This window comes from Aureococcus anophagefferens (assembly GCF_000186865.1).
Source record: "Aureococcus anophagefferens unplaced genomic scaffold AURANscaffold_14, whole genome shotgun sequence".
In the NCBI taxonomy this organism is placed as follows: domain Eukaryota; class Pelagophyceae; order Pelagomonadales; family Pelagomonadaceae; genus Aureococcus; species Aureococcus anophagefferens.
In genome coordinates, this window is record NW_008705574.1 from 38180 (window position 1) to 49611 (window position 11432).

Here is an 11432-nt window from a genome sequence, read left to right on the forward strand (position 1 = left end):
TTCGCGCCGCCGCCCGGCTACGGCTACGCGCCGCCCTACGCCTACCGCGCGCCCGCGCACGCGCCGGCGCCGACGTGGCCGGCTTTCCGCGGCTACCGCGCGGGCGACCGCGGCGCCGCCGCCTTCGCGCCGCCGCCGCCGCCGCCCTACGACGGCCGCGCCTACGGCGGCCGCGCCTACGACGGCCGCGCCTACGACGGCCGCGCCTACGGCGGCCGCGCCTACGACGGCCGCGCCTACGGCGGCCGCGCCTACGACGGCCGCGCCTACGACGGCCGCGCCTACGGCGGCCGCGCCTACGACGGCCGCGCCTACGACGGCCGCGCCTACGGCGGCCGCGCGGACCACCCCTACGACGACCACCACCCCTACGACGCACATCACCCCTACGACGACCGCGCGCCGCCGACGACGGTGGTGATCTCGACGCGCGCCGGAGACCCCGCGGCGGACGACGACGACGCCGACGACAGCCTCCGCCGCGTCGAGACGAGCTCCTGAGGCGGCACCGCCGGGGCCTTGACGCGCCACATACCAAGGCCCTCGAGCGGCCGCCGACGTCCGTAACGAGCTCGAGCGCGCGCGGTCGACTCGGTTTAGGCTTCGGCGGGGTCGCCGACGGCGCGCGGCGCCTAGTCGTCTTCGAAGGACGCGCGGCTCGGTCGCTTCTTGCGGTTCGCGCCCTCGAGGATGGCCTTCTTCTTGTCCGCGGCCTGCTGCGCGGACGTGATCGAGGGCTTCTTCGAGTCGATGACGTCGATGTCGATCTCGTGGTTCCGCCGGCAGAGCACGAGGCTGACGACGCACTCGGCGATGGACACGGGCGGGTCGCGGCCGTGCGTCCGGCGGTGCTCGTTCTTGAACCGCTGCCGGTTCACCTGGGCAGCACAAGGGTGATTCAACGTCGCCTCAACGTGAGTGTTCCGCGCGCGCGCGTTCCGGAAAAAGCACCCACGCTTCGAGACCGTTCCGAGAGATGATCGCTCGTCCAAAAATCAGCCGAAACGAGTGGAAAACGGCCGAGAAAGGAGCCTTTGAAGTTGGGAAGTTCGCTCTCTTTTGCTGCCCTGCCGGTTCACGGCGATGTGGATGTTGCGCCAGTTCGACGTGCCCAGCGTGCACTTCTGCATCTGCTCCTGGAGCCGGAAGGCCGGAAAGAAGATCAGGGGGTAGCGCTGCTCGATGACCTTGAACTCCTGGAAGTCGATGATGCCGTCGTCGTTGCTGTCGAAGTTCTGGAGCACCGTCGTGAAGTTGCCCGGGAACATGGGCGTGCCGTTGTTCACGGACGACAGGAGGGCCATGAACTCCTGCTCGTCGATGGAGTTGGAGTGGTCCCGGTCGTAGGTGTCGAAGCAGAACCGGAGGATGTCGTCCTTGCTGTACATGCAGTACGTGAGCAGCACGGCGACGAACTCGTCGAACTCGATGGTGCCGCTCCCGTCGAGGTCCATGAGCCCGAAGAGGGCGTCCGTGAGGGGCGTGCGGTCCTCGCCGAGCATGCCGAAGAACTCCGTCGAGTCCATCGTGCCGCTCCCGTCGACGTCGACCTCGTCGAACTTCTTCTTCAGGTACTTGAGCTGGCGCTGGTTCAGGCAGAGGGCCTTGACGGCCTCCTTGGCGTCGGGCCGCTGGATGTAGACGTTGTTCGCCATGCCCAGGCACCTGCGAGCGGCCGCCGCGTCGCGCGGCGGGGTTCGCTACTAGGAAGGGGGCGCGGCGGGAACGCGCGCCCAGAACTTCTTCATCAGCGTGTTCTTGCCCCGCTTCTTCTTCTTCGCCGCCTTGAGCTTCGCCATGCGCTCCTCGTAGGTCTCCTCCTGCTGGGGCTTGTACTTCTCGTTGGGCCCGCCGACGTCCGCGAGCTTCTGCTTCGCGGCCTCGACGCGCGCGTCGAGGCCCGCGCCGCTCTTCCGCGGGCCGCGCTGGTTCGCCGTCGGCCGGAAGGGCTTGCCCTTGTTGTCGTCGCCGCCGGGCCGCGGGCTCCGCTGGCCGCCGCCCCCGCCCTTGTCCTTGCCCTTGTCCTTGTGGCGCCGGCCGCGGTCGCGGTCCTTGTTGTAGCCCTCGGACGCCTTGGGGCTCTGCTTGTCCCGCGACTTCGACGAGCTGCTCGACGACTGGCCGGGCTCCTCCCCGGGCCAGGCCTTGCGCGACCTACGAAAACGCTGCCATCTCCGTCGGTGCGGCGCCATGACACGACGCGGGCGCGCGCTTCGACTTGCGGTTCTCCTTGTCCTTGTGCTTCGGGGACTTGGACTCGCCGCCGCCCGGCGCGACCTTGCCGGACCGCGACTCCCGGTCCTTGGCCATGGCCGGGCGCCCGCGGGACGCCTGACGATGCCGCTGCGGGAGAGCAGCGTTTGAGCCGGATGAATGCAGCAGCCCCTGCGTTAGATATGTTTGGCAACACGCCTCAACTCGACAGCATCTTTGACAACAGTGCAGTGCGGCGACATCGAGCCAAGGACCTCTCCTGCGCGCCTCGGCAACACTGCGCGGAGCGGTTCTCGCAGCGTCGCAGCAATGGCCCAGGGCCTCAAGAAGACCTCGAAGGTCGCCCGGAAGACGAAGAACGTCACGAAGCGCCAGCGCACGGCCGCGGCCAAAAAAACCGTGAAAAAGACGATCAAGGACCAGGTGCGCAGCGGCGCCTCCCTCCCTGCCGCGCAAGCGTTGCGGCGCGCCATCGTTGCGCCGCGGCGCCGTATCGCATCGCGGCGCGCCGAGCGATGGCGCGCCGAGCGATGGCGCGCGGCGGCGACGCCCGGCCGCCCCCGACGACTCCTCCGCGCCGCGCTCCCTCTCCGATCGCGTCCCATCCCGCAGGTGAAGAAGAAGATCAACGCGCAGATCGAGAAGAACACGGGCGGCAAGGCCGCGCGCGGCGGCCAGCACTTCGAGCTGTCCGCGATCAGCGACAGCAGCAAACAGGTGTGCGCGGAGCTGCGGAAGGACGCGGGCAAGAGCAAGAAGCAGATGCGGACGCAGAAGGCCAAGGAGCGGGCCATCGCCGTCGCCACGAAGCGCGAGGAGAGCGCGGGCATCTTCGGCCCGTGAGCGCGCCGCGCCGCCGCGCCGCCTGTGTCCCCCCCCGCCCCGTTGTGCAAGAGCCGTCCGATTTCTAAAAAGCGCGAGCGTCCTACATGCCCTTGGTCTGCTCCTCGTAGACCTTGCGCGCCTCCTCGGCGGCCTTGGCGCGCATGTCGGACTGCTTCTTCATGATGGCCTCGCCGAGCTTCTCCTGCTCCTCCTGCTTGGCCTTGACCTGGGCGTCGACCTTCTCGATCTCGCCGTTGATGAACTCGAGGCGCTTGACGACGTTCTCCTTGACGTCGTCCATCTCCTGCTTGAAGAGCACGGGGCCGACGAGCTTGTACACGGCCGCGTCGTCTTTGCCGATCTCGAGCTCGCCCCTGACCATCTCGTTCTCCGACTTTTGCTGCAGGAAGCGGCCCCGCGACTGCATGAGCGTGTTGATGTGGCCCTGGAGCTCCTTGTAGGCCGCGATCTCCTCCTCGGCCTCCTGCTGCACGTTCGCCGCCATGGGCGCCGGCGGCGGCGTCGAACGGCGGCGGTTCGCGGCGAGCGCTCCGGCGCTGGCGCGGCGACGGGCGGCGGCGGCGCGGCGACGAGGCGACGCGCGCGCGAACCGGCGGCGGCGGCGCGACGGCGGCGGCGCTGCGCGTCGAGAGCTGCGGCTGCGGCGGCGACCGGTGAGAGGCTGAGGCAGCGATGCCGCGACGATGCCTCTACGTTGAAGCCGCACGATGATGGTGGGCTCCTCGGCGGGCTCCACCCTGGTCGGCTTCTTGCTGCCCATCGTCGCGTCGTGGCTGCCCGTCGTCGCGTCGTGGCCGGCGCCCGTCGTCGACTACCGCGCGGTGCTCTACACGGACAACGCGACGGCGATCGCGCTGGCCGCGGCGGCCCTGCGTACCTGGATGGCCGCCAACGATCCCGACTACCCCCTGTACCACCTGGCGCCGCCCGAGGGCCACGCCAACGATCCCAACGGCGTCACGTGGGACGCGGCGCGCGGCCTCTACCACCGCTTCTACCAGTACGACCGCACCTACGACGAAAGCTGCATGCACGGCAACTACACAGACTGCGACCGGTTCTCCCGAAACGGGACGCTCAACCCCGCGGCGCGCGCCTGGGGCCAGACGACGTCGCGGGACCTCGTCCACTGGGAGGAGTGGCCGGCCATCGTCGGCGACTCGGAGTGGGACTGGCGGGCCGTCTACAGCGGCAACTGCGCGTTGGACGACCGCGGCGACCCGGTCTGCGTCTACACCGGCGGCCGCGCGGCGCCCTGCGACACGGGCGTCTGCGCGACGTCCCGGGATTGGATCCACTGGGAGAAGCGCGGCTGCATGCTGACCGCGCCGTCGCCAAAGAGCCAGACGAACCACGACTCGGCGCTCGTGCGGCTTCGCGACGGCACCTGGGTCGTCGTCGTCGGCGGTTGTACCTACAACGGCAGTAACGTGCCCAACGGGACCTGCATGGGCAACGCGCAGCTCTGGCGCTCCGACGACCTCTCGACCTTCCGCTACTGGAAGCCCCTCGGCGCCGCGGAGGGCCCGGGCACGTACTGGGAGCTGCCGTACCTCCTGGGCTTCGACGAGCACGGGACCGCGCTGCCGAACGACGCGATCGAGGACGCGTCGACGACGGCGCTCCTCTTCGGCGAGGGCGGGAACAAGTACTTCTTCGGGTCGCTCGCAGACGACGTCTCCTTTTCGCGCGCGTGGGCGGAGCCCAAGGAGACGGACGCGTTCCCGCCGTATTATTCCTTCAACCCGCACGCGACGGACGAGGTCGACGGGACGACGCGGCGCCTCATGTTCGGCTGGATCCTCGTCTTCGGCCCGACGTCGCGCGTCTCCGCCGCGGCGGAGGCGGGCCGCGTGCCCCCCTGGGACGGCGCGCACTCGCTCTGCCGCGCGGTCACCGCCGACGTCGGCGCGGGCGCGCTCGTCCAGGCGCCCTGCCCGGAGACGCGCGCGCTCCGCGGGATCCGCGCGGGGGCCCTGGCGAACAAGCGCCTAGCCGACGGCGTCTTCGTCGGGCTCTCGAACGTCGGCGACGCGCTCGACGTCGTCGCTTCGTTTGACGTGGGCGACGCGGACGCCGTCGGGCTATCGGTGCGAGTGCTCGGCGACTTTTCTTGCGACGTCGTCTGGAACGTGTCTGCCGCGACGCTGACCGCGGGGGTCGACCCGCCCTGGCCCGCGGTGTATCCGCCCGCGCCGACCGACCCCGTCGAGTTGGAGGTGTTCGTGGACCGGTCGATCGTGGAGGTCTACTTCATCGGCGCCGCGCTCACGTCGCGCTGCGCGCTCCCGGCATCGCTCCACGACGAGCTCGCGCGGAGGGGGGCGGTTCCGAGCGAGGTCGCCTCTGTTCGCGCCTTCGCCAAGGGCGGCACGGCGACGCTGGCGCGGCTGGAGGCGTGGACGATGGGGTCGATGTGGAGTTAGTGTGTCGATGTGGAGTTAATGTGTAACTAGACCGCCTGTTGAAGCGCCCTAGATGTCGCTGGGACGCGCCGGGGCGGCAAAGGAGCTGCCACGGGTCCGCCAAGATGTCGTTCAGTACGCTGTTCGCGGACTTGGCGAATTGAAGCGGCGAACCTTCCGCCGACCACGACCGAGCTCGTTGAGACCAAAGCACGGCCGCCGCGCAAGATCAAACGACCGCGCGCGCCGGCGTCCCGTACGCGCATACTCCCTTCCCAAACACACTTTCATGTGATCGGTCGTGGTCGCGCGCGTCGCGCGTCACGGTACTGTCGTTTTCGGCGCGCGAAACCGTCGGAGGTGCCCGCGCGATCGGTCGGCGCGCGCAGTGACGTGAAAATCGTGCGCGCGCCCCGCTGGACCGCCTCGCCCGTGCCCGCGCGCGTCCCCGGGCGCCGCGCCACGCCGCGGGCGCGGCCGCCCCGACTTTTTAGTCGAAGAAAGTTCTTCGCGTAACCGATCAGCCGGTTCAACCCCGCGCCCCCGCAGGCATCACAACAATGGCCGCCCTGATGGAGGCCCCGCTGGACACGACGCAGATGGACGACGAGGAGCAGCTCGAGGAGATGGAGGAGGAGGAGGCCGGCGCGGCCCGGTGTCCGTAATCCCCCAAAGACCCAACAAGCAAACGCTCCCGCACACTCCCTCGAGTGATTTTGACATGAAGCTCACCCGTTCCCTCCGTAGGCGCCGCCTTCTTCCACGTCACGGAGCTCGAGAACCACGGCATCAGCCGCCAGGACACGCAGAAGCTCGCGGCCGGCGGCTTCTGCACGGTCCAGTCCGTCGCGTACGCGACGATCAAGAAGCTCTGCGAGGTCAAGGGCATCTCCGACACCAAGGCCCAGAAGCTGCGCGAGATCTCCTACAAGCTCGTGCCGTCGACGTTCGTCACCGCGGCCGAGGAGCTGCAGCAGCGCCAGCAGATGATCATGCTCTCGACGGGCTCCAAGGAGCTCGACAAGCTCCTCGAGGGCGGCATCGAGACGGGCTCGCTCACGGAGCTCTACGGCGAGTTCCGCACGGGCAAGACGCAGCTCTGCCACACGCTCTGCGTGACGGCGCAGCTGCCGCTGGACCAGGGCGGCGGCGAGGGCAAGGCCATGTACATCGACACGGAGGGCACGTTCCGGCCCCAGCGGCTCCAGGCCATCGCGGAGCGCTACGGCGTGAGCCCCGAGATGGTGCTCGAGAACGTCGTCTACGCGCGCGCGCACAACAGCGAGCAGCAGTGCGAGCTGCTCAAGCAGGCCTGCGCGCTCATGTCCGAGGACCGCTTCTCGCTCCTCATCGTCGACTCGGCGACGGCCCTCTACCGCACGGACTACATGGGCCGCGGCGAGCTCAGCGAGCGCCAGATGCAGCTCGCGCAGTTCCTGCGCCAGCTCACGCGCATGTCCGCCGAGTTCGGCATCGCCGTCGTCCTCACGAACCAGGTCGTCGCCAACCCCGACGGCATGTCCTTCGCCAAGGACGCGACGAAGCCCATCGGCGGCAACATCATCGCGCACGCGAGCCACACGCGGCTCCAGCTCAAGAAGGCGCGCGGCGAGAACCGCGTCTGCAAGGTCATCGACTCGCCCTCCATCGCCGAGTCCGAGGCGTCCTTCTCCGTCGGCGGCGCGGGCATCGCCGACGCCGTCGAGTGAAGCGGCCAAGAAGTCCACCAAGCGCGCCCATACGACGAGTCCCCCCCTAAGACCCACGACACCCGACATCTTCTTGTGTCTTAGAGGAGCTCCTCCGCGGGCGGCGGCGCGCCCAGGGGCAGGAGGTCCAGGAGCGTCGCTTTGAGGTCGCGCTCGCGGACGCCGCGCTCGTCGAGCGAGAGCGCGAGGCGGCGCACGGCGTCGTCGCCGACGTAGAAGCCCCAGGTCGGCGTCGTCGACGCGGCGTCCGGCGGCGCGCGGCGCTCCTTCCAGACGCGCACGGGCGACGGCGGCCGCGGCGGCGACGACGCCGACTCCGCGACGTCGAGGCGCGGGAACGTCCAGTAGACGTCGCGGTGCCGGTCGCTGCCCAGGGGCTCCATGCGCGGCAGGGCGTGGGCGCGCACGTCCTGGGCCCGCGCGCGCCGCCGCTCCGTCTCCTCGAGGCGCAGCTCGACGTCGCGGAGCGCCTCGTACGCGTCCGCGAGCTCGCGCGTGACCCATCGCTTCCGCCGCGCCTCGCCGTCGAGCGACAGCGGCGGCATGGCGTCGACGTCCATGGCGTCGTCGTCGTCCGGCGGCGGCGGCGGCGGCGGGTCGAAGACGCCCTCGAGGGCGACGGCGTCGGATTTGCGCGTCCGCGACGGCCGAGCGGAGTTCTAAGACGTCGTCGTAGTCCGGGTCGCCCTCGCCGCCGAGGCGCGCCGCGGCGCCCTTGAGGCGCTCCATGACCGCGAGGCGCGCGGGCCGCCGCGCCTGGGACGACGCGGCGCCGTCGGGCGTCGCCTGCTCGCGCCGCTCCAGCGCGAGGAAGCCGACGAACTCGACGTCGCCGCCGCCGCACGCGTCGACGGCGCGGACGTGCGCGACCTCGGCGCGGAAGCGGTGGCGCGTGGGCTGCGCCGCCGGCACGCAGGCGAGGGACGACGGCGACGCGCGCGGCGACGCCCGGGGGCTCGCGGAGGCCACGGACTCGCCCGACGGCGGCGGCGGCGACGCGCCCAAGGCGCGCGCGACCTCGGGGTCCTCGTCGCCGCCGTCGGACGGCGGCGGCGGCGGCCGCGGCGGGTCGGGCGGCGCCTCGCTGCCCGCGTCGTCGGCGGCGGACGCCGCGTCGAGCGCCGCGTCGCCGACGGACGGCGTCACGGACGGCGTCCGCGACGGCGCGTCGGGCTTCGAAGCGTCGCCGTCGCCCTTGGCGGCCTTGGCGTCGTCGTACCACTTGCGGTGCTCCGGGTTCGTGAGCACGGTGTAGCCCCGCGCCAGGTCGTTGAAGATGTCGCCGCGGCGGCCGCCGAGCTTCATGACCTCCTTAATTGTCGCGCCTTTCGAGTAGCGCTCGTAGAGCGCGTGGCAGCGGCTGCCGGGCAGCTTCGGGTTCCGCGCGTCGACGGCGCAGGGCGCGTCGCAGGCGATGAGCTTGTCGAGCGCGGACGACAGGGGCGGCGGCGCCGCGCCGGGCCGCGGCCGCGGCCGCTTCCTTGGGTTGCCGTCGCCGTCGTCGTCGGGCCGGGGCTCCTTGGGCTGCTTGGGCTTGCGCTTCCGCGGCTTCGCGGGCTTCTTGGCCTTGGGCAGCTCCACGGGCTGGGGGACGATGCCGTTGGCGAGGTCCTCCGCGGCCTTGGCCTCGGCCTCCGCCTGCTGCGCGGCGAGCTCGACGGCGAGGCGCTCGCGGACCTTGGCGGACGTGTCGCGCTCCTTCTCGGCCGCGCGGCGCTTCCGGTCGCGCTCGTCGGCCTCGTGCGTCGCGTCCCGCAAGGCGCGGCCCTCGGCGGCCTCGTCGACGAGCGTCGCGCAGCCGTACGACGCCGCGTAGGCGTCGCACAGAGCTTTGAGCACGGCGACGCGCTCGCGCGCGCCGAGGCCGCCGTAGGGCAGGCCCTCCGAGAGCCACTTCGACGCGCGGTCGAGGTGGCCGTCGACGTGGCCGTCGCAGGTCTCGCCGTCGCGCGCGGCGAGGCGGCTGCCGACGGCGCCCGCGAGCGCGGCCCACGTCGACGGCCCGACGGACTCCTTGGGCGGCCGCGGCAGGCGCAGCTCCGCGACGGGCGCGAGCACCTCCGGCGGCGCGTCGATGAGGTCGCCGAAGTCGTCGTCGTCGGGCGGCGCGTCCTCCGGCGGCGGCGGCGCGTCGCGGAGCTCGCGCTTCCGCTTCTTCGACGCCTTCCGGTCCAACGCGTCGGCGACGAGCGCGACGCGCATGGCCTCCTTGGGGAACGCGACGGCCGTCGACCCGCCGAGCAGGGACACGGTCGTGGAGGTCGCCAGAGCGTACTCCTTCTGCGTCGTCTTCTTCGCCTTGCGGCCGCGGCGCCGGTCGCCGCCGCTCGGCCGCTCCGCGCGCTCGGGGAAGAGGGACGCGTCGGCGCCGCCGGGCTTCTTCGCTTGGGCCTTCCGCTTCGTCGGCCCCCGCTTGAGGGGCTGCTTGGGCGGCGGCGCGGGCGCGGCCTCGTCCTCGTCCTCGGTCTCGTCGTCGTCGACGGGCGCGCCCGCCGGGGGGCGCAGCGGCGCGGCCTCGAGGGGGACCAGAGATTCGAGCACCTCGTGGAGCTCCAGGTCCTCCTCGTCGCCCGCGAGCTCGCCCGTCTCGAGCGTCACGTGCCACAACGCCGCCGCGTTGCCCGCCGCGTCGACGTAGTCCGACGCCGTGTCGTCCAACCAGCCGGCGACCAGGCCGTCGCTGTGGCTCGCGACCTGGCCCGCGTCGTCGAGCACGGACCGGCGCACGGTCCGCCCGACGTACTCGGAGCCGTCGACGCGCCAGACGTCCGCGGATGGCTTCGACGACGCCTTCGACGACGGCGCCTTGAACTCGTCGTCGCTGTCGTCGTCGGCCGCGGCGTCGGCGGAGTCGTAGGCGTCGTCGTCGTCCGCGGCGCGCTTCTGCTGCCGGGCGACGCCGTCGACGTAGCGCTCCCAGGTCCGCGTCGCCTCGTCGGCGTCCGCGCGCCGCGCCGCGTCGCGGTCGGCCGCCGCGCCCTTCCAGGCCCGGGGCCGCGCCTTGCGCGCCGCGGCGGCGAGCGACGCCGCGGCGCCGCGCGCGGCGGCCGTCGCGTCGAGGGCCGCGAGCCGCTCGAGGAAGCGCTTCGCGCGGGGCACCGTCGTGAGCCGCGCGGCGCAGCGTAAACAGTCGCGCGCCGCGCCGTCGCCCGCGGCGCGCTCGCACTGGTCCACGGCGCCGACCCAGCGCCGCGTGTCCGCGTCGGCCTCCGCGCCGCGCCGCAGGTCCTTGACGATGGCCTCGACGGCCGCGGCCAGACCGTCGGGCGACGCGTCCGTGTCGTCGTCGGCCTCGCGTATCAGGTCCACGTCGTCCGCCGCGAGGCGCGCCTGGGCGGCGCGGGAGAAGCGCCGCGTGACGCGCGCCCAGGGGTGCGCCGCCTTGCGCTTGCTCTTCCGCTTCGCGCCGCCGGACTCCTCGTCCGACGACTCGGCGAAGAACGCCGCGTCGCGCGTCGCGTCCAACGGCGCCCACCAGCCGTCGGCCGACGCGTCGTCCAGCAGCACCTCCAGCAGCGCGCCGTGGGCGCGCCGCAGCGGCTCCAGGGCGCCGCGCGCGCCGCCGAGCGCGCCCAGAGGCGCCGCCAAGGCCGCGCCGAAGGCCTCCAGCGGCGGCGGCGGCGCCGGCAGCTCCTCGACGGGCGTCGCGTCCTTGTCGACGCGCTTGAGGCCCAACGCCGTGCGCCGCGCGCCGATGGCGCGGAGGAGCGCGTGGATCGCGAGGACGTCGCCGACCGCGTCCCTGGGCACGCCCCGGAGCAGCGAGTCCGACGGGTCAGAGGCCTCGGGCCGCGGCGGCAGCGGCGGGTCCGGCGGCGGCTCGCCGTCCAGCAAAGCGTCGTCGACGGGGTAGCGCTCCGCCTGCTTCCGCTTCATCTCGGCCAGCGCGCGGTTCGCCGCCGCGGCGGCCAGCTCGGAGTCCTTCTCCGCGCGTCTTTGCTTCGCGTCCTCGTCGCGCTCGGCCTTGCGCGTCGCCGCGTCCTTGGAGCGCTTGTCGCGGCGCGCCTCGGCGTCGGCCTCGCGCTCCGCGCGCTTCGCCAGGGTCTCCGCCTCCTTGGCCGCCTTCTTCCGGCGCCGCTCGGAATCCGCGGCCGCGCGGCGCTCCGCGGCGGCCGTCGCGTCGCGCAGCAATTCCTCGAGGCGCTGCGTGGCCTTGACGAGGCGCTCCACCGTGCGCCGCTCGCGCTCCACCTCCTTGAGCAGGTTCTGGTGGCGCGCGACGGCGACCTGGTGCGCCTGCAACGCCGCGCACCGGACG

At 72.3% G+C, this 11432-nt stretch overlaps 6 protein-coding genes across 6 annotated transcripts in view; 3 read left to right on the top strand and 3 right to left on the bottom strand.

Annotated features, from left to right (window-relative positions):
* Positions 1-1190: 1190 nt before the first annotated feature.
* AURANDRAFT_17524 (hypothetical protein) lies at positions 1191-1454 on the bottom strand (the record flags this gene model as incomplete). The annotated part of the gene is made up of 1 exon (XM_009040384.1): positions 1191-1454. A coding segment is annotated over one exon (264 nt), but the record flags the coding sequence as incomplete, so codon positions are not given.
* A 1069-nt stretch (positions 1455-2523) lies between these two features.
* AURANDRAFT_65283 (hypothetical protein) lies at positions 2524-3057 on the top strand (the record flags this gene model as incomplete). The annotated part of the gene is made up of 2 exons (XM_009040173.1): positions 2524-2637; positions 2827-3057. 2 exons carry the CDS (start codon positions 2524-2526, stop codon positions 3055-3057), a joined length of 345 nt encoding a protein of 114 aa, XP_009038421.1.
* Positions 3058-3202: 145 nt separating this feature from the next.
* Positions 3203-3544, bottom strand: AURANDRAFT_17056 (hypothetical protein; the record flags this gene model as incomplete). The annotated part of the gene is made up of 1 exon (XM_009040383.1): positions 3203-3544. A coding segment is annotated over one exon (342 nt), but the record flags the coding sequence as incomplete, so codon positions are not given.
* A 223-nt stretch (positions 3545-3767) lies between these two features.
* Positions 3768-5486, top strand: AURANDRAFT_65284 (hypothetical protein; the record flags this gene model as incomplete). The annotated part of the gene is made up of 1 exon (XM_009040174.1): positions 3768-5486. One exon carries the CDS (start codon positions 3768-3770, stop codon positions 5484-5486), a length of 1719 nt encoding a protein of 572 aa, XP_009038422.1.
* Positions 5487-5677: 191 nt separating this feature from the next.
* AURANDRAFT_69862 (expressed protein) lies at positions 5678-7242 on the top strand (the record flags this gene model as incomplete). Its single annotated transcript, XM_009040175.1, has 3 exons — positions 5678-5704; positions 6015-6110; positions 6213-7242. Coding segments are annotated over 3 exons (1135 nt in total), but the record flags the coding sequence as incomplete, so codon positions are not given.
* A 12-nt stretch (positions 7243-7254) lies between these two features.
* AURANDRAFT_65285 (hypothetical protein) overlaps positions 7255-11432 on the bottom strand; it is a gene marked incomplete at both ends in the record, with an annotated part of 8399 nt that continues 4221 nt past the window's right edge. The window contains 2 exons of the mRNA XM_009040382.1: positions 7255-7782; positions 7841-11401. Of these exons, the coding sequence (XP_009038630.1) occupies positions 7255-7782; positions 7841-11401 (4089 nt within the window). The remainder of the gene's footprint in view (positions 7783-7840; positions 11402-11432) is intronic.